This window comes from Pangasianodon hypophthalmus, chromosome 16 (genome assembly GCF_027358585.1).
Source record: "Pangasianodon hypophthalmus isolate fPanHyp1 chromosome 16, fPanHyp1.pri, whole genome shotgun sequence".
NCBI lineage: Eukaryota > Metazoa > Chordata > Actinopteri > Siluriformes > Pangasiidae > Pangasianodon > Pangasianodon hypophthalmus.
Window position 1 is genome coordinate 19466178 of NC_069725.1, and position 27974 is coordinate 19494151.

General features: G+C 36.3%; 1 protein-coding gene across 1 annotated transcript; it reads right to left on the bottom strand.

Annotated features, from left to right (window-relative positions):
- Window positions 1–502: 502 nt before the first annotated feature.
- On the bottom strand, window positions 503–27846 carry LOC113530330 (C4b-binding protein alpha chain). Its single transcript, XM_053240710.1, has 25 exons — window positions 27720–27846; window positions 26097–26213; window positions 23448–23636; window positions 22912–23011; window positions 22694–22767; window positions 22418–22597; window positions 22137–22313; window positions 21387–21431; window positions 20443–20631; window positions 19849–19948; window positions 19652–19725; window positions 19375–19554; window positions 19093–19269; window positions 16744–16788; window positions 16434–16496; window positions 8744–8857; window positions 5918–6106; window positions 5674–5773; window positions 5487–5560; window positions 5228–5407; window positions 4586–4762; window positions 2893–2991; window positions 2490–2537; window positions 1819–1858; window positions 503–1628 (listed from the first exon to the last, which is right to left on the bottom strand). Exons 2-25 carry the CDS (start codon window positions 26164–26166, stop codon window positions 1541–1543), a joined length of 2772 nt encoding a protein of 923 aa, XP_053096685.1. The 5' UTR covers window positions 26167–26213; window positions 27720–27846; the 3' UTR covers window positions 503–1540.
- Between the last annotated feature and the right edge of the window lie 128 nt (window positions 27847–27974).

Genomic DNA, 27974 nt, shown 5'->3' on the forward strand with positions numbered 1-27974 from the left:
CTTACTCATGAACTTTAGTTCATACCTTTTAGTTATTGGTTCCCATTTGCAATAATGTAGGAAAAACTTAGAACCGTGGTTTCACCTTATCAGGTCATATACGACCTCTCAGTAATGTATATGGAGACATGCCTGAGAAGCCTGGAAGAAAGTGAATGAGCGTAAGTAAAAAATAAAAACTACCAGCGATCCGAGCGAGTTGTTGCTTGCTAGTGTGAACGTAAGGTAAAGACATGTCATGATATAAATCAGAGCTGGCAAATTTGCTTTTGTATTTGAATTTTTGTAATTGATCTGTATTTGATTTTGCAATGTCTAAGTTTATAAAGAATGAGGTTCCCCCTTCATTTCTACTATAAATAAAGTTCCTCTCAGACCACTGCTCTAACGATTTAAGCAATTTCATCTAATATGAGACAATCTGATATTCTTACCAGGACAGTGACGGTGTTACGCGCCCCCTTCATTTCTAGTGGGCACCTTTCCCCAACCAGTGCTGAAAGCCAAAAGTCCAGCATTGGCCTGTTAAAACTCATCCTATTTATCTGATATTTAAGAGCAACTTCAGTGAATTTCACAAAAAAATTTTAACAAAATCTTATATTATATACATATAAACACACACATACACACACAGCAGAAGTGAGTACACCCCGTGCAAGATCACTTAAAAGTCAAGTGATTCAAAACTGTATCACTTCTCAATAACGGCATTATTTTTAAGCTGACAAGTAGAGTACTTCCTTACAATCAAAAACAAATACTTTAGAGAGACTATATTGAAAATACAGGCCCCAAAACAGAAACTCAATGCAACAAAAGTGAATACACCTGTGATCACTGACCCACAAGCTAGAAAACCTGTGATCATTGAAACAAAACTGAGTACACCTGTGATTTCCAATTAGCCTGACTGCTTGAACATGAAGATGGCACCCAGTCTCCAGAAGCTTGGCAGAACAGGAGTAGTCCAGCATGATAACAATCCAAAACACACTGCCAAAAATAACACAAGAGTTTCTAAAGAAGAAAAAAAAGTGAAAGTTGCTCAACTTGAATCCAACAGAACACCTCTGGGGTATTTTAAAGAGAAAGGTAAGAGCAACACTACCTCTCCAGCAAACAGCAGCTTAAAAAAATTGTCTGTGAAGAATGGCAGAACATTTGTGCAATGCTGGTATCCTCCATGCCGAGGAGGATTGTCATCAAAAATAACGATAGACATTTGAAGTACTGAAAAATTAAAAGATCTGAATCTCAGTAATGAAAGGTGTACTGACTTTTGTTGCATTGAATTCCTACTGTGGGGCCTGTATTTTTATTATAGTAAATCTAAACTAACTAAGTTATCTTATCTAAACTAAACTAACTAAGTAATTAACTTAGAAGTAATGCAATTACTGTAGGGAGATACAATTTTAAATCATTTGACATACGATAATGCACAGGGATGTATTCACATCTGTTGTATACTGTGTGTGTGTGTGTGTGTGTGTGTGTATATATAAAAATGTGTGTATATAATATAATAAATTTATTTTTATTTATTTATTTTTAGAGATATATAAAAAATGTGTATGACCATAACATCTGACTCAACTGCAGAAAACCAACAGCAGTTACTGAATCTGTGTGGAGCACATTAGCATGAGAAAAAGATGACATGCAAATAAACATAAGATATTCTTGTTAAAATAAGCTGCAAGCTGTGAACATGGACAAACTGCATTAGCTTTTGGGTGAAGAAAAAAAAAAAAACTTCAAAGTTTTGGACAATAATGTGTTCATACACTGTAAAGAAAATGGTGTTACACTTACCGTTTCTTCGCATAACACACTCCGATTCCAGCTATCAGTGCTGAAAGGTCAATTTAACATGACATCATTTAAAATGGAAAACAATACAAATATACTACAGACTGTTTAAATACTGTACATTTTATTGTTTTGGAATAAAAATACTGTGTTCTATAGACTATATAGAACACAGTATTTTTATTCCAAAACAATAAATTCTCTAACACCAATGTGCAAATTGCTGTGTTACATAAGAGGAATAACACTTCGGGGCAAGCTGTTATAGAAAACAGTCAACTCTGGAGTGGTAATCGTAACGCCATGTTGCTTTAGGCCGCTGCACACCACCTCATTGCTGAATACTGTCCTCTAACAGCATGCCCCATTGCGTGTTTAATTCTTTACATAATATATCATCGCTAACTTCATTAACCCCATTTTTTTTCCTTTGCTTGAAACAGCATCCAGACAGTACTGATACTGTAAATAGTTCATAGATGCTTAAAATCGTCTTACTTAAACCCCCAAAGGGTTATGTCTTAACCCTAATCCTGATATTATATTTGAATATCATCACACAGTGTCTGTATGTCATGACTGTTTACCAAAAACAATCTATATTTTATTTTATTTTATAAAAATATATTTATTTTCCAGGTGCAAACACAGCCGTTCAGTCAGTGTACACTTACCGACCAAGATCCCAACCCCAATCCCAATTCCAATGTTACGACTGTGGTCTGTGAATAAAAAAATATTACAGGGTATTACTTCAACAAACAAGTCTGATTACTTGCAACCTGTTCAGGGGGAAAATCTATTTATCATCTACATTCATGAACACTAAAGCAGGTTAGCAGTCTAGCTCAGTGGTAGCTAGTAAAACACAAAGACGCTGTTCAAGTTTTTAAAGTGTGCTTTAAACATGGCAAAACTGTATACAATCAACCATAATATAGGCACAGCTTTTCTATTTAGACTGTGCATCTACTGACGCGTTAAAAAAAAGACTATGGACAACTCTTCCACATTTAATAAATCCCTAAGCAATGAGTATCATTATTAGAATTGGTTCATTTGGAAAATACAACTTACCCGTTTTACCTCCTTCACCTGGGTTTGGATCTGGGTTCGGATCTGGGTTTGGACCTGGTTTTGGATCTGGGTTCGGATCTGGGTTCGGACCTATTTCAGCTATATTTAAAAAAAAAAAAAAAAAAAAGACGGGGGGGAAAAAAAAAATATCATACTCAGCTATACATCATGATATGTCTATTCTTTTGTTTTTGATATACATTAAAGACATTTGGGTTTGAGATCAAAACGATAAATATAAGATAACAGATCAGAATTTCAGCTTCCAATTCCTGATATTTACATCTAGATGTGTTTGACAACTTAGAACATGGCACCTTTGCCACTCAAATTTTAGGTGGGCAAAAGTATAGGAACAGACTGTCTGAAAGTAAGGGGGTTTCTGTCTTCAGTCTCCTCTTCAGGAGGTGAAATGCATGCTCAGCTGGGTTAAGAGCTGATGATTGCCTTGGCCAATGTAAAACCTTCCACTTTTTTCCCCCCAAGATGAAGTCCACTGTTGTGTTGGTAATGTGATTTAGGTCATTGTCTTGCTGCATCTGATGTTCTTCCCAATTAGATAGGATGCATTTCTCTGAAGACGGAATGTTTCTGTAGACTTCTGAATTCATTCTGCTGCTACCTTCATGAGTTACAGCATCAGTAAAGATTAGTGAGCCTGTTCCAGAAGCAGCCATGCAAGCCCAAGTCATGATATTGCTTCCACCTTGCTTGACCAATGAGGTCATATGTTTTGGATCATGAGCAGATCCTTTCTTTTTCCACACTTTGGCCTTTCCATCACTTCGGTGGAGGTTAATCTTGGTTCCAGTAGTTTTGTGGCTCATCTTTCTTTGTGAATTCCAATCTTGCCTTCCGATTCTTTCTGCTGATGAGTGGATTGCATCTTATGGTATGGTCTCTTTATTTCTGGTCTCAAAGTCTTCTTTCAACAGTGGATTGTGATACTTTCATCCCTGCCCTGGGGAGGTTGTTGATGTCACTGCCTGTTGTTTTTGGGTTTTTTTCACAATGTTTGTCATCAACTGCTGTTGTTTTCCTTGGCCGTCTGGTTGTTAGTAAACCAGTGTTTTCTTTTCTTTTTTTTTTTTTGCACCGTTCTGTGTACAAACTCTAGAGACTGTTTTGTGTGAAATTTCCAGGAGATGAGAGACTTCTTTGAAATACTCAAACCAGCCCTCATGATACCAACATTCAAGCCATGGTCAGATCACACTTTTTCTTCATTCTGATGTTTGATGTGAACATTAACTTAAGCTCTTGAGCTGTATCTACATGATTTTATGCACTGCACCCAAAGGATTTTCTAATTATATATATATATATATATATATATATATATATATATATATAATATAAAAAAAATAAGAGAGAGAGATTAACGGTAGCAGGCTAGGATATGTTTAACCTTTTAAAACATAGCACCACTTGACGTGTTGACCACTGTGGTGTTAAAATGTTAGATAAATATCTGATGACAATATGAGAGTGTTTTCAGATAAACAGCCACCACAACTATGGCCTCTTCAGTTAAAAAAAAAAAATTGCTTTTGGGGCTCATTTCCTACCTTATTGTTCTTTAGAACAAGACAGTTAATAATTTGTCTTTTAACAAAATAATAACTACAATTCCTTTTTGTTAAAAGTGTGTGATTCATAGTGATGTCAAGCATTTAAAAACATGGTTCAATACCAGTGCACACTGGAGGAGAAGGGTTCCATTCGTTTACTTCACAGGTCAGGAAGGCCAACCCAATCATTCTGTAGCCGTCATTACACCGGTACCGGACAATGTCTTTATATTTGTATGGTGGTGCTTTGCCTTCAATTCTTACTGCATTATCAATTCTAGGTCCATCACACCTGATTACTGTAAAAAGAGTGCAGACAGAAATAGAAATGATAAAAGGGTGGTTTGCCCTGTTGTGAATTTTAGAACAGGAAAACAAATGTGTTTATAACTCCAAAAAAAACATAATACAATAATACAAAAGCTGTGAACATTTAAAGGGACAATTTGTGAACATTTCTAAGGAAGACACAATATATGTTAATAATCCTATTTAAAATTTATAAACATAAAGGCATAAGAAAACCCCGTTATTAGCAAGTAAACAATATGATAACCACCACTTATAATTTCAATGATCAAAACATTCTGATAACCGGTATTATCAAATGAAATAATATATATATGGTCAAAAACACATCATCCGACATTATATCAGTCCTTCATAAGCATTACTTCCAACAACGTCCAAAAAAAATCTGTGGAACCTAAATATCACTGGGGACCTAATGTTTATATGTTTACAGGTAATTGTACATAACTCACCCAAACACTGAGGAAGAGGCTGTTGAAAGGTTCCATCCGCCAAACAGGTTATTGTTTCTTTTCCAATAAGAGTGTAATCTCCAGTACAAGAGTATGTGACTGCTTCATTATAATCATAGGAGTCTTTACTGGGATCGAAATTTCCATTCTGTATAGTGGGAGGTGGTAAACATTTCACCGCTAAAAAGAAAAGGACATGTTAAGTTGCTTCAAACAAATCTGCTCCAAATTAACACAAAATGACCATAAAATTCATTACCTTCACACACTGCGGCTCTCTGATCCCAACCATTATCTAGACAACTTCTAGTTTTAGGTCCAACAAGCAAATATCTACAAACAGAGATGAATCATACAATACAATGTACACAACCATGTTTTGTGCATGTATAAATTTAAACAAAGGCTAAAGACTAAGTAGAGGAAAAGACCACAGCTTTACTAACCCTTCGTCACACTCTGCAGTGGTTATTGCACCAAACAGAATTCCATCTGGAGTTAAATACCTTCCATGGGTCAACGCCCCCGGACTTCCACAGGACTTTTCTAAAAATATAATAATGTCTTAATATTCTTGCTTTGCGCGATTGACAAGACAAAAATAAACAATGTTTAAAAACACCAACAATACAGATACATGGATATTCTGTAAAAAAGCCGGAATAAGAAAATGTCTATAAGGAGAATTACTTTTGCACTGAAGTCCTAGTTTGCTCCACTGTTGTCCAGTGCAGGTGATGGACCTGGAACCTCCTGACTGATCAGGCTGATAACCAGTGGAACATCTGAATGTTAAACTGGATCCCTCAGGGAAAGTGTTTTTGCCTGATTCATCAGTGAGAACCATGTTTTCCCCACCAAGGGGTCTCTCACATTGTGCTGAGAAGATAACAGATAAATGAATGTGATATTAATACAATATTAGCACAGTTGAAACAAATCAGGATAAATATGCAAAGAGTAATTCCATATTACAATGGTGCATTACAGTATCTAGGAAGATAGTAACAATAATAATAATAATAAAAAAAATCATGATCTCCATTTTATAACCATCAAAATTAAATGTTTATACCAGAAGCTTCATCATCAACAAAGATTTAAAGGTGCACTAGTCAAGATTAGTCAAGACTGGAGCTCTAAATTTTAAGTGGGTGGAGAAGGTAATTTTTTCTTTTTCTTTTTTCAATTTACTCCTTGAACCCACCTCACAGTGCCTTCAACTGTTTTTCTTTGTAATGAGCGCCCATGGTTTTTCAGCTGGCCATCACTACCACTGTTAGATAATTAGCATTGATAGCTGTACAGGAGTGAGTTAGCATTACATACATTTCTATGAAGGTGGCTCATCAAAAGCATTATATACATCCATCTAGCTACTTGATTCGTTTGTGTAAAGCCAGCCACGAAAACGTGAACGCTTCATACAGATTGCATTTACATACATGAACTCTAGCATATGTACATACGCACACATCTATTTTATTGTTTCTATTGTATAGGTATTTATAGAAATTCTGTTCTGATGTTACTCCTCCTACTTGTACTGCTGTACTTTCACTACGTTTCTTGGCATTAAGTTTTTGTGCGCTTACCAGATTTTGCCGTGATGTATTTTCCAAACAGACTAAGATGGGGCAGAGTCAAGGGGTACTGTGAGGAGTGTCTATGAAAAGACTGACCATGTCATCAGTATAGCAACTCTGCGCTAGATTTGGCAAACTTTTAGACCCCTTTAGTGACGTTATTTTTATTTATTTAAAGAGCCTTTTAGAGCAGACTTTAGCCACTGTCCTGCACTCAATACGGCTCTCAAGTTCACGCCACAGTTTCTGGTTATGAATTGAGAGAGGGGGATCGGTCAACTCACCACCAGCATGTAAAGTGTGACTGAGCTGCGCTTACATGAGCCTATGCTCCCAATCACTTCTCAACTGAACGCCTCGTTGCTCTTCATGGATATATTTACAGGTAACAAAAGCGGGATAGTCCTTCCACAACCAGTTCTGTTGTGTCTACATCCCAAATACTCAATGACATTGCTTCTTTTTGAAATTAGATTATTTTATTCATTCAGAAAATCTTCCTTCTTTGTGTGAACCAGTTAGCTAGACTGTTTATCATCCGGGGCTGAGCCCAGATTCTTCTCCATCAAAACACTTTTAGAAACATACTTCTAAATAGACTGTTTCCATGCATTTTTTTTTTTTTGCATGTGAGGACTAATTGCTTAAAAATGTCAAAATTGGGGAAGGAAGGAAGGGTTGGGATTTGATTCACCATATAATCTGCACATGGATAATGCAGCCACTCGAATGTCTCAAACCAGCATCATATCAGATACCTAGTACCAGACTAGAAAAAACTTTTTGGCTATCTAACACGAGACTAGGCTTGTGTGGCTAGCCAAGCGCAGGAATAACTAAGCTATCATTGTGAAGGTTTAGCTAGCTACAGTGCCATGCAAAGTACGTTAGCTATCCTTATGTTCACGTAACTTGGAACTCATATAGACATTTACACTTGTTTTCCTAGCTCAGCATGAGAGGATGTTAGTGTTTCAGTTTCAACACCTTTACTGGTTTGAGAAAAAAAAAAGACGTATATTATGCCTGCACAATATATTGAAATTATCGAAATACCGCAAATGTACAAATCGCAAGGGCTTGAATGATTTTAATACTTCAAAAAGTTACAAAACGTCAACGTTTTAGGGCGATGCAGATAGCAGAGAATGCTTTCTTTTCCTCAAAAGAACATGAAACATGTATGTTGGGTATGTCATTTTCAGTTTTTAAATATATAAATATAATTTAAATTGATTTTACCCACTTATGGCATTATTGTATCGCATATCGCATTATTTAACGAGTTACCACATCACATTTTTCTTCAGTATCGTGTAGCCTTAGTGTATATCCATTTTCCCCTCACCCTAACTGACTGTGTGAGCTAGCGTTTGACAGAATTGAGATCTGTCAGCCAATAAGACACGAGTATTTCCACGTATTTTCCAGGAAACACTGTCTGATTGGTTTTGCCTCCTTTCACTGAAGATACAAAAATACAACACTCCGTTCACTGAAGATATAAAATTACACCACCGCTGTCTTCTTTTACTGACGATCACTTATGTAGTGACAAACCGAGAATTATACAGGGCTAAAGAAAAAATCTTCATGTCTACAGCCCTGAATGCCCAGACCAGGATACACCCCTGGTGTGAACTGATTTTATATATCATCAGCGTGGTTCAGATAACTCCATGACATCATCTGGTGACTTCAGCTTCCTGTGCGTTAATTAGCTACTTTCCCCTGAAAAACTCTGGCACATAATACACTTGAGCTTATATCATCAATTCATTTTTATCATCTTCCAGAATATTTATACTAGTAGGATTTTTTAATCAACTATTGCACCTTTAAAAAAAGTGAAAAGTGGGATAAATACAATCTCTAAGCATATAGAATAACAAGCTATGAATGACGAAAAATGAATTCAATCAGACTGTACCTCGGATTTCCACAACCTTTGTGAGACATATGAGAAGGATGATCAGACTGTAGCTCGGTGTCGCCCACATCGTTTTACTCGTTAATCTTATTTTCACTCCGACTTCTTCAATTCAAAGCTGCAATACAGTGCAGTAATATTGTATAGTTGCCTAGTTGAGGGGAAAAAAATCCGAGTTAACTAGATAGCTTGCTAACTAGGTTATATCTGTTTCCTTACTGAAAAAAAGCACTCGCTTAAAACAAAATAGCTAATCAGCTAGTCAGCCATTTTGTTTGCTTACTGAAAGGGAAAAAAAAACTCACTTCAACTCATTTTGAAAAAGTGTTGTCTTTTTTGATACTGGCTCCAAACCAGTTAGTTTAGCTATCTAGCTTTGCTAACGGTGGTAATTTGTTTTGAACTAAAAAAGGTCTTTAAAAACGAATTTAAGCGACTTGTTTCATTTTTAAGCAAACAAAAAAAGAAACGGTTAACCTAAATTCTGAGTGAGTTGTATCTTTTTTTAATCATTTAAGCTAGCTTTATACGGTCTTAATAATAAATTTACCGTCATTACAAGCTAACGTTCAAGTAGCGGAGATAAACCTGTCGCAGATTCGTTTCCGGATCCGTCTTCTAACTAACTATAATAAAAAAATAACGTTAATGTTATGTACCAGGATACCTAGCGCTAGCTAACGTGCTAGACAGTTTAAAGAAATGTCATTTAGTTTATTTAAACAGGAGCTGTCCGAAATGTGCGTGTTAGCTAAACATTAGCGGAGATAACGCAGCTCAAAGAAACCAAAATGGCAACAGAAAAGCTTGAAGCGAGTATTAATGTTAAGCTAGCTACTTTAGCTTTTGCACAGAGGAATTAATTTACTATTAACACACAAAAATAAATCTCACCTTCCAGTTGAGAGCCTGAACAGCGCTTCTGAATCTGTTACGCTAAGGACATCCTGTTACTTAGCACTATTTTCTGCGGGAATGACGGGAAGTGTGGTCACACCCCTGCGAACCCGCGGCTTCACCCACTGAAAGCGAGCCAAGCTTCCGTGATGACTCCATTTACAGTAAATAAACAGCTGGTTAAAGCCCATGAGCTCATGTGTTTAGCGTAAACTCGTTTTTGTGTTCATTTACCTGTAGTTTATACTTAATTTTTTTTGTTTTGGTTTGTTTTTTGTTTTGTTTTGTTTTTTAGGCGTGGCTGATGGTGCGTTCAAGTCATGTGGGAAAGGTTGTGTTTCCGAGTTGAACGCCCATGAACGCCACCACAAAGTCGTAATTACGAGTGGGGAAACTCGGGATGTTGTTTGAGCTCTGAGTTTCCGAGTTGGGGTGTTGTTTCAGTAAGGAAACATGGCGGAATCAGTGGATGCGACGTCTGTAGTTGAGGGTAAATTAGTTAGTATTAAGTAGCATTAATGAGTATTTAGCAGTGCCTTGTCTTTGTCAGAGATTTTTATTTACAATAAAACAAGCTAATTGCCTGCACAGAATACGATAGCATTATACAGTTACGATATAATATGTAACGATAAAGTTTACAGTGGCTTCATAAATTGATTAAAATCATAAAAAGAGCAAAACACACCTGCTGCGCATTGTTTGTTCTTCATTTTCTAGCAATAGAGTTAAAAAACTTTATGTATTTTTTTGTAGTTAATTAAGAGAAGGTACACCGCTATTTTGCTCCGAATAAAAAGTGACTTGAACGAACCTGAGGCCGTAATTACGACTTCCCAACTGGTAAATACGACTTCCCAGGAGCACTTGAACGCGCGTTACGTAACTGTTGTTTGTAGGAGGAAGTGCTATGGAAAGCCGAAAGGGTCAAAACACACAAACACGTACAATGCGTCTCAGACCAGGAGTGCTCACACTTCCATGACAAGAGATCTACTTTTTCATATTATTTTTATGGTAAGATCCACCATGTAGAATATGCACATTCTACATAACTCTAAAATGGAGTTTGAGAAATTATTTTGTGACATTTGATTTTATTTCAAATAATGTTATGCAATCAATTTTCATTCAAAGAAATCGCAAGAGTAATATACAGCATCGGGGGCGTGGCCGAGCGTCAGCGGTGGATGGAGAGGAGGCGGGTCGAACCAGCAGGTAACATGTGATGATTCTCACCTGTATCTTATTATCACCAGTCCAATTATTTGTTTCTCTTTGTGGGTTTGTTCAATTATTTGTGTCTCTTTGTGGGCTTGTTGAGTATTTGAAAGTGTGCTGAAAAAGAAGAAAAAGACTGAATAAACGCAAGCCCGGAACTCAGCAAAAAATGTCGCCTGTCTCCCGAGTCTTCCTCCACACTCTCACACACCAGGGTTCTACATTGACCTATTAAGAAGATCGACCAGTGGTTGTCATGTGATCGACTGGTCTGTCGCGATCGACTTAATGCACACCTGAACGATTTTTAGTATATATAGGCCACTACTGTCGACTGTGTTCAGAAAGATGCAAACAAAAGAATCGGATAATGCCCTGTATTTGCCAATCCCTTGAAATCTGCATTTCAGATGACTTGCTTTGACTTTGACCCACCAGCTCGTGAAAAAATTCTGGCCAAGCCTGCCTGCTTCTACAAAATGTCTTCCCAGTTCCATCTACTCCCACAGTTCTCTTTATTTGCACCTGCCTGTGATATTTCCTGACACACTTTACTGGATCTGTTTCCCAAAATACAAAGAAAATCAGTCGTTTAAACAACTCTGACCCTAACCTGGTTAAAGCACTTACTGAAGCTGTGATGTGTCCTTTCTTTGCTCTCACCTGCGTTAAAGAAGATACGTCTGCTCCTGTGACGTTTTTTGTTGGCTCTCTTGGGTCCCATTCAATGACTGTGCATAAGAGTGGACATGTAACAGGAAGTAAAATGGGAAGCCAAATTGTTTCTCTAGTGGCTGACTGCAGTACAATCTTTATCCCCACCCATTCCCATGTTAGTGAATGGGACAGATGGCAAAATTTCATTTTAAGTTCCAGCTCCACAAATTATTTTCCGGAATGGTGTTTTTGTCATTTTTACAAGTTCAGAAACCTTGATATATCCCCCAATATTTTTCCCTATGATAAATGTGTTTGTATTTTATAAGAGTGATTTGACGATAAATAATAGCGTGTGGTTCATGAGGTGACAGGTTTGGACATCTCATGATTGTGCACACACTTTCCAACATGGACCTGAAGTTCTTGACAGTTCTGTAGCAAAGCCATGCCTTGTTCTGCTGTGAACTGTTCTATCTGTTCTCAGCGGAGAGTTTTTCATATGGGGATATCTAACACTAGCTCAATTTCATAATAATCTAAGATTTACTATATGACCTTAGCAAACACTTGAAATATCTCTTGTAAGTTTAGCCAGTCACTCCTTTTCACGCCTTAGCAAATGGTAGCTCAGTCGGTCATGACTCAACGTCCTGAAATCTTTTCCTAACAACAAAATTCAATATACCTACAAAAATTATATGACTACAATTTAGCATTTTACATATTAATCAATAATGTTGTATTTGCCACTTGGAGTTAGCTGATGCGCCATCTTAAGTTTCAATTTAGGTAATAGTGTTCGCACATATGTACAATTGTCCATCAATAATATGGGAGGGTAAGAGGTAGACCCACTGCCTGTCTGGCTGTATCGACTGCACAGATTCCAATTTTTGGAAGATGGCAATTCCCATTGAGTTCCAAAAAAGGCTTCAAAAACGCTCAGTGCGAGTGAATGGCACCATGTCGTCCACTCATATACAGTATACAGTCATTGGTCTCAGTGCACACCTCCAGTTCACACCAACAATTCTGTAGTATTATTAATGTAGTCATTACTCGCTCAAATGCTGCACGTTGTTTCTACAAGCTCCGAGCAGGAAAGAATTAGAAATAATTTTTTAAAAAATTAAATATTGAAATAAATATTTTTTCGCAATGCGACAGCCAGTCTTCCTTCCGGAGACAAATATATTTCACGAATCCCTTCACCAAAATACAATGTGCATAAGATCACATTGACAAATTTAAATGATATACTGTGGCAGAATCTTGAATTATTTTTTTCCAGAATAAACTGTTTTGAAAGACACTTTAGGACTTTATCTAACTTTATTTCATATATTTTTCAGCCTCGCTGGCTTTAGCATTGCTGCATCTACCTTGCCTTGCTCTCGACAAACCTGTCCACTATGACTGGTCCTCACAAACAGTTGCAAGGGGTTTTGGATCAGAAACCACTACGGAGTCCACATCATGAGGGCTTCACCAAAGGGTAGAAGTAAGTGTGCACAAAAATGGCACTCATGAGAACCGTTTTAAAGCCTAGAATGAGAATGAAATGGAATGGGATAAGCTACAGTATCGCCATTTGGTTGGCTGAAACTCCAACTGTACCACATATGCAAATTAGATGTACCACACATGAATGAATGTCATTTATGTTTTGTGCAAGCTGGTAGCGTTTCAGTCAAGATGCAAATACCCTACAAAAATCTAGGTACTAGGAACTGTAACCAGTGTATGCTCTAAGTATATTACTTCTACAGCAGTCATTTTTACAGATCAAAATGCTAAATCTGTTGACAAAAATGTATTGACTGTGTTTCATAATTCTGGGAAGATCAACTTATTTGACAATGTCATGTTCGAAAGGTCTTGTCAGACTCTGTAAGTCACTTTGAAACACTGGAACAGCTTTGCATTTTATGACCTTTTTAGACTTTTTCTGAAATTGTGGTTTTTGCCATTGTTTCTAGCCAGAAGAAGGTAGGTAGTACAACGTTGCAAATATAAAAAATACAGTAAGGGAGGAGCAGACCTTAGAGACTCGAACATAGATGATAGGACATGTCTTTCTAAGTATTAAAACGTTATCTGAATAAAAAAATCCACAACATTATTATAACACACCTGGAAAGATTTGGAATAACCAATTCATACCATAATCATTGCAAAAATGTATATTTAATGCAAACGTAGATTTTATTATATATATATACATACACACTTCATATAAACAAGAATTGAGAACTTGGAGTATCTTTATTCAAAATATTGTGCTATTGGTATAACTTAATATTACATTAAGGAACAAATGTACCAGTAGTCATAAATAGTATAAAACATAAAAACATATACAGCCACAGAGCCATGCCAGAAAGGGGTCATAATCGATCCTTTTTATATTACACTAAGGCACTTGATTCTATACCATACAAATATGCAAAGATCTTCCTAAGACTTTGTAGAAACTATATGGAAAATGACCAAAATCCCAACTCCCATTTTGATTTCTTTTGGTCAGATTTGCAATCTAGTTAGTTCTCAGGTGCGTTGTGGGACAAAGGGGTGGACTTTCCAGAGCCAAAGTTCCCTATATGGCCAAAAGTATGTGGACACCCCTCCTAATTACTGAGTTGAGGTGTTTCAGCCACACCCATATTAATGCTAACTCCATATTAATGCTCATGGTTTTAGAATTGGATGTCCAACAAGCTCATATAGTCCACATGGTCAGGTGTCCACATACTTTTGGCCATTTAGTGTACAAGTGTATAATGTTCTAATAATAGTAAGCAATTTGAAACAAATCTTGCACTACTGTACTTTGATTGAAATTAGATACCATGGCTTGATATTGGATTGTATAGCAATCCAAGACTCAATTAATTTCGAACATTTAGATTTAGATTTCCAAACGTTAAAATACAACAGAGAAACGCAATGACATTCTTCCATTCTAAGCACTTTTATGCACATTAGCTAATTATAAGAAAAGCAGGATGGCAGTTTTTGTTCATTTGTTTAAGTCCAACTGGTAGAAACACACCTAATTCCTAGTCTATTTATACAACATTTAAAATGTAAATACACACTAATCAAAGTTTTAAAAAAAAATCATTTTGGTGCTCCATTAAATAACCACTTCTAAGGTGACCTTTTAAATACTTTTTCCTCTGCATTGGCTGTTGATTTCTGTACCGATTATTTTACAAAAGGCAGTGACTCTGGCAGGGCTATAATGTCCGTATTCACTTACACTTGTGCAGTCAAAAATGTGAAAAGCAGAAACACTAAATTTGATGATCACAAATAATAAATAACTTAAAACACACTCGTACCTCCTATCTTTATAAATTAGTGACTACAGTTCAGATTTGTTTGGACGCTCAACAAGGACAAGATTATGACAGCTTAAGAAAATCTAAAACAAAGTGCAAATTCATTCCTAATTTGTGAAAATCAGGAAAAACTAGTCTAAACAACTTTCCTGAAAAGCACAGATAGAGATGCAGAGATGCCGCTGAGATTGATGGATATCACTTGTATAAGAGTTCCTCATCTTATCAAAACTGGTTGGCATCAGCCAGAATGAAAGTTCTTTGGTCCTAGAAAAAAAAGTGACCTTTTAAAAAGCAAGATGTTAACATGCATGCTTCTAGGAAGTGATGTAAATCAGTACCATTAAACAGGTTACATTCCAGTTACTGGCACCAGAGACAAACAGAAGTGTTATACAGACCAAGCGTCATCTTTGTGTGCGTGAATGTAGAAAAATTTTCATAGATGCAAATATATCGCAGGCAACTCACTCCACCCTTAGAGATATTCTGATACGGATTATCCTCGACATGAAATATTTGCTTACTTATTTGTTTTGGCGAAGCCTGTCCAGGTTTTACCAACATTTACTCTCAAAAGTTTAACAAGTTTGTTAAATGTGTTATATTTGTTAAAATGTGTTATACTGCAGTGCTGTTGAATTCTCGAATCTGATTGGTCAGAAGGTCTTGTTAAGTTTCTATAACAGCAGTTCACAGTAGTTCCAGTCTCAAGACAAATCAGAGGTTAACATTAATGCGCTTCTAATACTGGGACTTTCATGGTGGATAGTTGACATAAATGGACTAAAAATGTTTTCTGTGAGGAGACTTTATTGTAGCATTTTTGGATGGAGTCTCCAGTGTCAGCACTTTGTAGCAGTTAGAGTTTAAGCTTAACTTTACATTTTAAGCCTTTAGGACACAGGACTTTCCGGGTTCACCTATAAAAGGCAGTCATTCAGCATTTTTAACTCATGCCATTAATAATTTCAATACTCCTATGGCCAGTACAGATGCACATTTAAGTACATTTGATGCTAATTTCAAACTAGGTCTATAAAAAGCTTTATATATATATTTGGATAATATATTTGTATTATTGTTCTCATTTTCTTATTGGGTGACATTTTCGGGTACTTTTGGCCTTTCTGTCTATGTATCTGTCTATCCATGTGTCTAGCTATGTATCGATCCATCTCACAGCTCTTATTCGTGAGTTAAAATGCTTCTTGACCTACAACAAAAATGTAGTTCCACATGTACAATTCAAGAACAGCAGTTCCCAATATTTCAATGCATTGGAGCTAACAAGGGCAATCAATTAAATCTTGCTTTTATCATTTCGTTGTTGTTCTAGGCTGAAGCATTTTTATATTTTGACAACAATAAATGCTACAGGTTTGTGGTCAACCTTACAATTACACTTTATTGTTCCTGATCATGTCATGTATTCATATATGACAAATACGTTTCACTAAGTGGTTTGGTAATAATAAATCTTCTATAGTGACTGTTTAAATAAATTAAGACAACAGCTTTAATTTTCCAGGAGAAATCATACAAATGCTGAGTGACTATACACTTACCTAGAAGGACAACAATGGATACAGCAACAGCTATTATTAATACACTGGGCTTCACACGGTTGCCTGTGAATAATAAACAGTTACGCAATCAAAATGAGTCCAGTCTCTACGACGTTAACAAGAAATAGCTTTAATTTCAAAACATCTTGCAAAACAAATTTAGACATATATTAATTATGAGTCTGTGTTTGGACACTTTTTTAAAAAAAAATTCCTTTTGAAGATTTAACAATGTACAAAAAGATAACAAATCCGCCCATCAGTTAGCTCTGACACTACTAATTTCAGGAAAGAACAATGTATCACTTACCATCTGATGGTGGAGATGTGGTGGGTGGAACTGGAATTCGATTAGCTAGAAGAAAAAGAAGCACAGCATAAAGATTATGGGACATAACATGCCTGCCTGCAACACGCACAAGCCTTTCTAACTAGCGTCTTTTGTGCATGTCAATTCTGTTTGCAGAACTGTAAGAAAGTTGAAGAATTATACAATTGTAAAGACACACACTGGCTGACGCATTCGTAAGATTGAATTGCAATTGATGCAGAGCTCATAAAGCATTATCCTTTAAGCACGATTAGGGCCATAACAAAAAAAAAAAGCTGATGTCTGAAACAGTGGGAAACTTGTCAGAAATTGGAACCATAAGCACAAAGTGGAAAGCATGGTGATGGAGGGGAAGAAAAAAGATCCCACAGTTTCAGAATTGCATGGTTTAGCTGATTGCCGTACTTGACAAGTTTTAAACTCAACTGTTACACCACTGTCATAACAAGCTGACTGGAAGTGTTGCAAGAAAGAAGCCTTTCCTGAGAACATCTCACTAAATGCAGTGCCTGAACTTCACCATGCATCATTAAAACTACAATTCACACTGTGTGTTGTGTTCAGATGAGACCAGAATCAAACTTTTTGGTAATGCATACCGTCACCATCAGTTCGGCAACAAAAGGGGACTGTATACAATATAGAGGTCGATCAGTGACGCTTTGGAGCTATTTTGTGGCTGGCGGATCAGATTAATGGCAAGTAAACCTGCTGCAGTGCCAAATATATTTTGAGTCCCCAAGCCCGAAGAGAAGCAGTGGCTGAGGTTTTTGTTGTCCTGGCTCACTGGCCGAGCCCGCCAGTGGGCGTAGCTCCTGGTTGCCATGGGAACCATGGGCCTCGGAAGCATAGCCAAATTTGTCTGCCTCCCGAGAGTGGTGTACGGGACGGTCGAATTTAACCCTGACTGTTTTGAAGAGGGCCAGTCTGACAGCTTTGGAGGTACAGGCACTTTGGAGCTATTTTGTGGCTGGTAGATCAGGGGCTCTTGTGAAGATTAATGGCAAGTATCAGGACATTTCAACCTATAACCTGGTTGCTTTTGGCAAGATGATGAGTTAAGCATACTTCCAAATCCACACAGAAATGGTTGGTCTTGCCCAAGGTGGTGGTGAGGTTTGAATGGAAGATAGAGGTTCTGTGGACAGGTGTCTTTTATACACATAACGTTGTCATTAGGAGCACTTTCTTAAACTGACAGGACTAATCTGTGTACTACATGAGCACATAACCAGTCTGTGGGAGCCAGAATTATTGTTGGTTGGTAAGGGATCAAATACTTATTTTACTTACTGAAATGCAACTCAATTTATAACATTTGTTTCATGTGTTTTTTCTCAATTTTTGGTTGATATTCTGTCTCTATCTGTTAAAATAAACCTATCATAAAAATTATAGACCCTTAATTTCTTTGTGAGTGGGCAAACGTACAAAATCAGCAAGGGATCAAAAATTTATTTTCCCCACTGTAAAAGACCTTAAAATACCCCGTATGGAGGAGTGGACCAAGATTCCTCTACAAGTGTTGCCAATCTTGTTAAACATTTCAGATACCCAGTGCTGTTATTGAGGAAAAATTAAGACAAGGACAAGAGGCTTTTTACGAAGGGCATCCGGCGTAAAACCTGTGCCAAATCAAACATGCGGACCAACGATCCGGTGTGGCAGCCCCTAACGAGAGCAGCCGAAAGAACAACAACAAGAAGAGGCTTTTTACATGACCAACTGCAAAAAACTGGCCACAGTACAGCAGTGTTACACTCCATCATACAACTATATAACTCTCAAAACATAAATGTTGTGGCATTACATATTATCAATGTCTCACTAAGACTTGTCAGGGTGTAGTGACAGCTATTAGTATCTTACCAGGCACAGGCTTTAATTATATATATGCCAACAAAATCCTTACTCTAGCTTGCAATGATAAAATTTATGATTGCATGGAACACATTTAACAGTATGTTCATACAGAATACATGAAACTATATAATTTCAATGGTCGTAAAGTAAGTATAACTTGCTGTATTTTTATTACAGCAGTAATAGAAGCACTTCCCCAGAAATCAGTCACCAGTTATGACTAACTGCTACAGCTGTCTAGCTTGAGTAAACAAGAAGAAAACTGGTTCGAAAACGTTACATGTAAAACTATTGTTTGTGTTGAGATTATTCCATTTTTACTATAAGTGCAACCTATGCACAAATTCATTATGGACATGAAGATCCCATTTATGAAATGTTTACAATCACATAGTTTTGACCACAGAGTAACCCTGTCATTGACAAGTCGGAATCTCAAGGTTATAAAACACTTATTAATCTTACAGATGCACTCAGGGGGAGGTGGATTCCATCCATTGACTTCACAGACCAGGTAACCAGTTCCATTCATCATGTACCCTTCATTACATTGGTATCGGACAAAATTTTTATATCCGTAGGGTGGTGGTTTTCCTTCAACTCTAACTGCGTTCGTAATGTTAGGTGTCTCACACACTACCACTGCAAAAGCAAAACAGGAACATGAATTATAAAAAATATCAAATAACAGGTTTCAGGGAAAATACTGATTCTTAACTGAGAACAAAAACCTCCAGCGTAACTCACCCAAACACTGAGGAGGAGAAGGATGAAAGGTTCCATTATCAGAACAGGTTATTGTTTCTTCTCCAATAAGAGTGAAACCTACACTACAAGAGTATGTGACTGCTTCATTATAATTATAAGATTCTTGCACGGGATCAAACGTTCCATTCTGTATAGTGGGAGGTGGTAAACATTTCACCGCTAAAAAGAAAAAAGACGATTTGTTAAAACGTGCTGTTTCAAACAGTTTGTAATATTTTTTTTCTTTACAGTTTTATAAAAGGAAATCTTTCATTACCTTCACACACAGGATCTCTCCCATCCCATCCATTGTCACGACAATTTCTAGTTTTTCCTCCAACAAGCAGATATCTACAAATACACAATTGATAGGTTCTAAATACACATATTTACAATATGTAGACTTTTATGCATTTACATGTGTATATGGGTGTGCATAAAGACTTAAAAAACAAAAGGTTAGAATAACTTTACCCTTCATTACATTGTGCGACGGCTGTCGCACCAAACAGAATTCCATCTGGATAAGTATACTTCCCATTGGGAAGATCAGAAAGAGTTCCACAGGACTTTTCTAAAAGTAAACAAATATTACAAGATTGACCACAACAATTCTTACATGGTCATGCTACAGAAAAATTCCTATATTTATATTTTATAGAATAATTACATGATTACAACTGTTAGATGGGATCTTTATTCTCAGTCATACTGTATAGACGTGAGTTCCACTATTAATGTCTGCAACCATTTATACGTATGTATAATTTACATGTAAATTTTATCACTTATTACCTTTTTGTTTTGGTTTAGGCTATTTGTCCATTTAAAAGTGATGTGCAAGTTTTGTATTACGTGGTTTTTATGTTACTCATAAGCTATGCATTTGTAATTCCATTACCCAAGAAATAAAACCGGAACAAAGAAGCAAACACAAATAAATGAATTATTTAATTCAACTCTAAACATCAAAGAAGTAAATGACAAAAAAAATTCAGGTACACAGACATTCGGAAAGAAAACTTGAGAAGTTGTGAGGAATGAGAAAATATCTATAAGGATAATTACTTGTGCAAGTAAGCTCCAGGTTGGTCCAATTGGTTCCAACACAGGTGATTGTCCTTGAAGCTGATGAAACCACAGGCTGATAACCAGTAGAACACTTGAACGTTACAGTGGAACCATTTGGGAATGTCTGCTGGCCCGAGTCATCGATCATAACCATGTTTTCCCCAACGTTAGGTCTCTCACATTGTGCTGAGAAGGTAAAATAGAATATAGTATATATAGTAAAATGGAATATAGCATTAACACTGATGAAACAGCGTGGGAAAAATCTCTAATTGGCCATTTCACAATATACCAATGGGACACGCGCCATTATGGAACTTGTGACTACATTAAAAGAGGCACGTGTAGTGTGTTTAGTTTAAAATATTCATTATATTCCAAAGCTGTTGTGGAACTCATTTGTGCAAACCAAACATTGGTGAGACTGGTGTAAAGTCACTGGACTCTTGGAACAGTGGGAGCATATTATCCGAATACATTTACATTTACTCATTTGATAGATATTTTTATCCAAAGTGAAGTACTGTTGAGCAGATAAGGGTTAAGGACCTTGCTAAAGAACCTTCACGTCAACCGTGTTTGTTGGATCATTTATAATCTTTCTCTTACAGTTTATCCCTCTTACAAGTGAAAGACAGAATGCTAACTGATGGCTGGTTGTGATATTAGATGTGAGCTTTATGGACATGAAGCTTTTCCTATTTATGAAAAGCTACTCAATCAAAATGAGTCCAGTCTCTAGGAAGTTAACAAGAAATAGCTTTAATTTCAAAACATACTGCAAAAGAAATTTAGGAATATATTAATTATGAGTCTGTGTTTGGACACTTTTTTAAAAAAAATTCCTTTTGAAGATTTAACAATGTACAAAAAGATAACAAATCCGCCCATCAGTTAGCTCTGACACTACTAATTTCAGGAAAGAACAATGTATCACTTACCATCTGATGGTGGAGATGTGGTGGGTGGAACTGGAATTCGATTAGCTAGAAGAAAAAGAAGCACAGCATAAAGATTATGGGACATAACATGCCTGCCTGCAACACGCACAAGCCTTTCTAACTAGCGTCTTTTGTGCATGTCAATTCTGTTTGCAAAACTGTAAGAAAGTTGAAGAATGATACAATTGTAAAGACACACACTGGCTGACGCATTCGTAAGATTGAATTGCAATTGATGCAGAGCTCATAAAGCATTATCCTTTAAGCACGATTAGGGCCATAACAAAAAAAAAGCTGATGTCTGAAACAGTGGGAAACTTGTCAGAAATTGGAACCATAAGCACACAGTGGAAAGCATGGTGATGGAGGGGAAGAAGAAAGATCCCACAGTTTCAGAATTGCATGGTTTAGCTGATTGCCATACTTGACAAGTTTTAAACTCAACTGTTACACCACTGTCATAACAAGCTGACTGGAAGTGTTGCAAGAAAGAAGCCTTTCCTGAGAACATCTCACTAAATGCAGTGCCTGAACTTCACCATGCATCATTAAAACTACAATTCACACTGTGTGTTGTGTTCAGATGAGACCAGAATCAAACTTTTTGGTAATGCATACCATCACCATCAGTTCGGCAACAAAAGGGGACTGTATACAATATAAGTTTACAATCACATAGTTTTGACCACAGAGTAACCCTGTCATTGACAAGTCGGAATCTCAAGGTTATAAAACACTTATTAATCTTACAGATGCACTCAGGGGGAGGTGGATTCCATCCATTGACTTCACAGACCAGGTAACCAGTTCCATTCATCATGTACCCTTCATTACATTGGTATCGGACAAAATTTTTATATCCGTAGGGTGGTGATTTTCCTTCAACTCTAACTGCATTCGTAATGTTAGGTGTCTCACACACTACCACTGCAAAAGCAAAACAGGAACATGAATTATAAAAATATCAAATAACAGGTTTCAGGGAAAATACTGATTCTTAACTGAGAACAAAAACCTCCAGCGTAACTCACCCAAACACTGAGGAGGAGAAGGATGAAAGGTTCCATTATCAGAACAGGTTATTGTTTCTTCTCCAATAAGAGTGAAACCTACACTACAAGAGTATGTGACTGCTTCATTATAATTATAAGATTCTTGCACGGGATCAAACGTTCCATTCTGTATAGTGGGAGGTGGTAAACATTTCACCGCTAAAAAGAAAAAAGACGATTTGTTAAAACGTGCTGTTTCAAACAGTTTGTAATATTTTTTTCTTTACAGTTTTATAAAAGGAAATCTTTCATTACCTTCACACACAGGATCTCTCCCATCCCATCCACTGTCACGACAATTTCTAGTTTTTCCTCCAACAAGCAGATATCTACAAATACACAATTGACAGGTTCTAAATACACATATTTACAATATCTTATTGTGTTATATGTTACAATAGACTTTTATGCATTTACATGTGTATATGTGTGTGCATAAAGACTTAAAAAATAAAAGGTTAGAATAACTTTACCCTTCATTACATTGTGCGACGGCTGTCGCACCAAACAGAATTCCATCTGGATAAGTATACTTCCCATTGGGAAGCTCAGAAAGAGTTCCACAGGACTTTTCTAAAAGTAAACAAATATTACAAGATTGACCACAACAATTCTTACATGGTCATGCTACAGAAAAATTCCTATCTTATATTTTATAGAATAATTACATGACTACGACTGTTAGATGGGATCTTTATTCTCAGTCATACTGTATAGACGTGAGTTCCACTATTAATATCTGCAACCATTTATACGTATGTATAATTTATATTTTATCATTTATCACCTTTCGTTTAGGTTTAGGCCATTTGTTCATTTAAAAGTGATGTGCAAGTTTTGTTTTATGTGGCTTTTATGTTACTCATAAGCTATGAAACTAGAAAAAGAAGAACAATATAAATTAATTATTTAATTCAACTCTAAACATCAAACAATCAGGTACACAGACATTCGGAAAGAAAACTTGAGAAGTTGTGAGGAATGAGAAAATATCTATAAGGATAATTACTTGTGCAGGTAAGCTCCAGGTTGGTCCAATTGGTTCCAACACAGGTGATTGTCCTTGAAGCTGATGAAACCACAGGCTGATAACCAGTAGAACACTTGAACGTTACAGTGGAACCATTTGGGAATGTCTGCTGGCCCGAGTCATCGATCATAACCATGTTTTCTCCAACATTAGGTCTCTCACATTGTGCTGAGAAGGTAAAATAGAATATAGTATATATAGATAGTATATATAGTAAAATGGAATATAGCATTAACACAGAAGAAAGAGCGTGGGAAAAATCTCTAATTGGCCATTTCACAATATACCAATGGGACACGCGCCATTCCAGAACTTAAAAGAGACACAAGTGAAGTGTGTTTTATGAAAATACTCACTGGATAAAAAAGCTATTGTAGAACCCATTTGTGACTGGTGTCAAGTCATTGGACTCTTGGAACAGTGGGAGCATATTATCCCAATACATTTACATTTATTCATTTGATAGACACATTTATCCAAAGTGAAGTACTGTTGAGCAGATAAGGGTTAAGGACCCTGCTAAAGAACCTTCACTTCAACCCTGTTGGATTTTGTATTTCATAATCTTTCTCTTGGAACGTAGCTCTCTTACAAGTCAATGATAGAATGCTAAGTTTGATGGCTGGTTATGATTTTAGATGTGAGCTAATCTAATATTAATCAACAGATCGACACTATCTCAACACTAGCTCGACAATATATCACAAAGGGCAAACTATATGGGGCAAACTTGTCCATCCCATGTTATCGCCGACTACCAAACATGGTAATCAGAAATGTTCTAACCCTTTTGTTCAAACATTTGTGTAATTTATCTTTTGACATTGTGTGTTCAGTCTATCTACGTTTAGCTCCTCTGAAGACATTTTGGGGAAAAACATTCATAGAGTAAATAATCGTGTCCACAACGGCAAGGTTGCACATTGCGAGTGATTGTGAGTCATACATATTCACCTGACAGTAATATTCTTGTGACTGAATCAAACCATTGTGGAATCAAATTCCACAGTAATGTTCCTATTGAGGAAAATCCTGTCCAGAAGATTCAAGGCTGTTATTGCAACAAAAGGAAGAGAAACTCCCTATTAAATTCATGAGACAAGAATTTTGACTTCCTGATACCAAGAATAGTTATGTGACATTAGGCACACTGGCCCTTATTCGCCAAGGTTGCATAAAAAAAAGTCAGTGAAGCTGAGTAAGAGTCCGCTACACAGTTGAGGAAGTGACAGTTGTAGAAGTGTGCTATGTCGTTTTTTTTTTTTTTTTTTATATGTGTTAGAACTTGAGGTCAGCTTTAATTAAATCTTCAGTCATAAATGTAGGTGAAAGAAGTTAAAATCCTGAACAAATCCTTAGTTCATATAAACAAATCACTGAAAGACATTTATCAAGCTGAAAGGAATAAAAGCACATCTGACATGCTTGTGTTGATGTACTTGTGTTGAAATTATGTAATAACCATTAAAAAAAAAAAACCTATAACGATATCCAGGTAAGACCTGTGGTGCTTCTTTACACAAATGCACCTGTTACACAATTAAAGGACTAATAAGCTGATCCATGACAGCATCTCATATTTACAAATTATATAATATATGATATCATATTTACAGACATTAAACCCTATTGTTTCCTACTGAGGTGCCTTAAACAGAACACCTGATTTTTGCAGCCTACTTGAAGAAGGGCATTTAAAGAAGGAAGTTGATGGACCGAACTGTTTGCTTTGCTAACAGATTACAGACCTTTATTCAGCACTATCCCTATTACGGTAGATTTCAGAAGAAATGTTGAATGTGTTCCGTATCATCAATTTCAAGCAGGTTTTGTCAGAAATATGAGAACCCAACCCAAATGCCATAGAAATCTTTCTTTCTATCTTTCTCTCTTTGACAAAAACGTTGCCCATGTTAATAAGTCAGCTATTGACAATTCACTGCATGGAAATATCAACCGAAACTGTGTCAATCCCCGATGCAAAGTGAGCCATGACCTCAGATTTGTATAGAATAAAACACTCAGAGGTGTACCGTTACTCTTACCACTTCAAAGTTTTATTTTCCTCCAACAGAACAACCAGAAGCACTGCATTCCTCTTATACCAGCAATTTTCCAACAATTACAATGTTTTGACTTATTAAAGAACAAGACATATTTTTTATCCACTTATAGTTACATTTAATGTTGTGGACTGTCTGTTAAACAAGTTCCTTTCTCACTTACATTGTAACAGATATACATAGTCAGTCTTTAACCTGCTTCTCTTCTCTCTCTCTCTCTCTCTCTCTCTCTCTCTCTCTCTCTCTCGAAGTTAACAAGAAAAAAAACAAGCATAACACTTTCTAGCCAATCAGATTAACAGACTTCAACAGAGCTGTGGTACTATAAATTATAAATATTCTTAAAAACTAGTGAATTGTACATAATATTTTTATGTTTATATTTGTAATATCTGTTGTTATATAAACCTACCATGAAGAGCTGTCTATAAATTGAAAGTGAGCTGAAAGAAAATCTTTAAAGACATTTAAATGACTATACTCAGGTTTATAGTAAACGAAAGGGGGAAGCACCAATTACTAATTCATGTCAGTGGGGTGCTAAAAAAAAATAACCAGATCTCACCTTGGATTTCTGCAACCTTCATGAGACATGTTAGGAGAATGATCAGACTGTTCCACGGAGTCTTGCGCATCTTTTCTGTTTAAGCCAGTAGAAGGATCAATAACGTTGTTTGGTCACCTGAGTACATAAAAAAACTAGCGGTTAGCTAGCTAAACCTGTTCAGCTGTTCTAAACACAAATCAGTTGGTGACACACACATGCACAAACACACACACACACAGCAACACAGGATATTATTTGCAGGTTTAATATTAACTGTATGGGATTACATAACTCTCAGGTTTATAATTTAACTAGCTAGCCCATTCAGGTGACTAAACAAAACTAAACTACTGGTTCATCCCTGCTGAAAAAAACCAATAGAAACTCTCATAGAATTTGCAGTGGTTTAATGGTTATAATGGGAATTGTATTGGTTTTAATGGAAACTGTTAATGGTCCCCGTTGGTCTCTACTGGTAGTTATGAATAGTGAACACCATTAAAGGACCAGTAATGGTAATGGTTTTAATGGTATTTTTTAATGGCATTTTTTCTGGAAACCATTAGAATTTCCATGATGTTTTTATTGTTTTTTTTTTTCTTTTTCCAAGGGATAGAGGGTTCAGCTACATAACTAGCTTGGATTCCCTAAAAAAACAAAAACAAAAAAAGAAACAAACTAACAAAAAACAACTTTTCTTTACTCCTAAACTGAATTAGCCATAAAATGACGACTTCTATTGGTGGCATGTTAGTGGATAACATTAAGTGGATAACATTATATATATATATATATATATAGGACCAGTAATTCCCATTACAGCAGGGACATAGGGTTCAGCTACTTAACTAGCTTGGATTCCCTAAAAGAAAAATAAACAAAAATCAACTTTTATTTACTCCTGAACTGAATTAGCCAGGTGTAAAAAGGGTAAAATATATATAAATGTATATGTGTATATACATATATATATATATATATATATATATATAATGTTGCCTTCTGTTGGTGGCATGTTAAGTCTAGCCATTACCATTAAGGACCAGTAATGGTTTATATATATACATATATATATATATATATATATATATATATATATATATATATATATATATATAAAACAGTAAAGGTTGGACCAGTATTGGTTGTTTTAATGGTTTTTAAACAACTACCATTACCGGTCCTTAGTGGTAATGGCTAGACTTAACATGCCACCAATAGAAGGCAACAGATTACCAGTAGAGACCCACAAGGACCATTACAGTTTCCATTAAAAACCAATACAATTCCTATTACAGCCATTAAAACCATTACAGAGTCTATGATGGTTTCTGTTGTTTTTTTTCAGCAGGGATGAATTAGTAGTATAGTTTTGTTTAGTCACCTGAAAAGGCTATATATTCGTTTTTTTTCCTGACATTAACTACATTTAGAAAGCTTTTAGTGTCAGGTGTCTATGTGGCAAAGAAAGAAAGAAAGGAAGAAGTAATTTAAGCAGGAATAAACAGAGATTTGTCCATGTTTACCAAGTCTACAGTAGTGCTGCTAACTTTGCTACACAGGTGCATGCGTACTGCGGTATTTCTCTAACAAGAGTTCATTCAACAAGCAGACAAAACACAAAAACGTTTTGTGTCTTACCTTTTTCGCTCAGCTGAACTGTTAGACGGTGTAGTGAGACTGGAAGAAAGGTAGGAAGTGTAGACAGAGCTGTACTTGAGTCAGGAGGTGGGCAGTATCGTGTAGCTTTAATCATCACAGGCTTCACTGCTGACTCAACAATGACGCTGTATGGAGATAGGCATCTCAGTCATGCATATTTTATGATGCTGGTAAACCCTGTATTTCCTACATTATAGCTTGCCATTTTTTTTTTATTAGACACTTTGTAGAAAC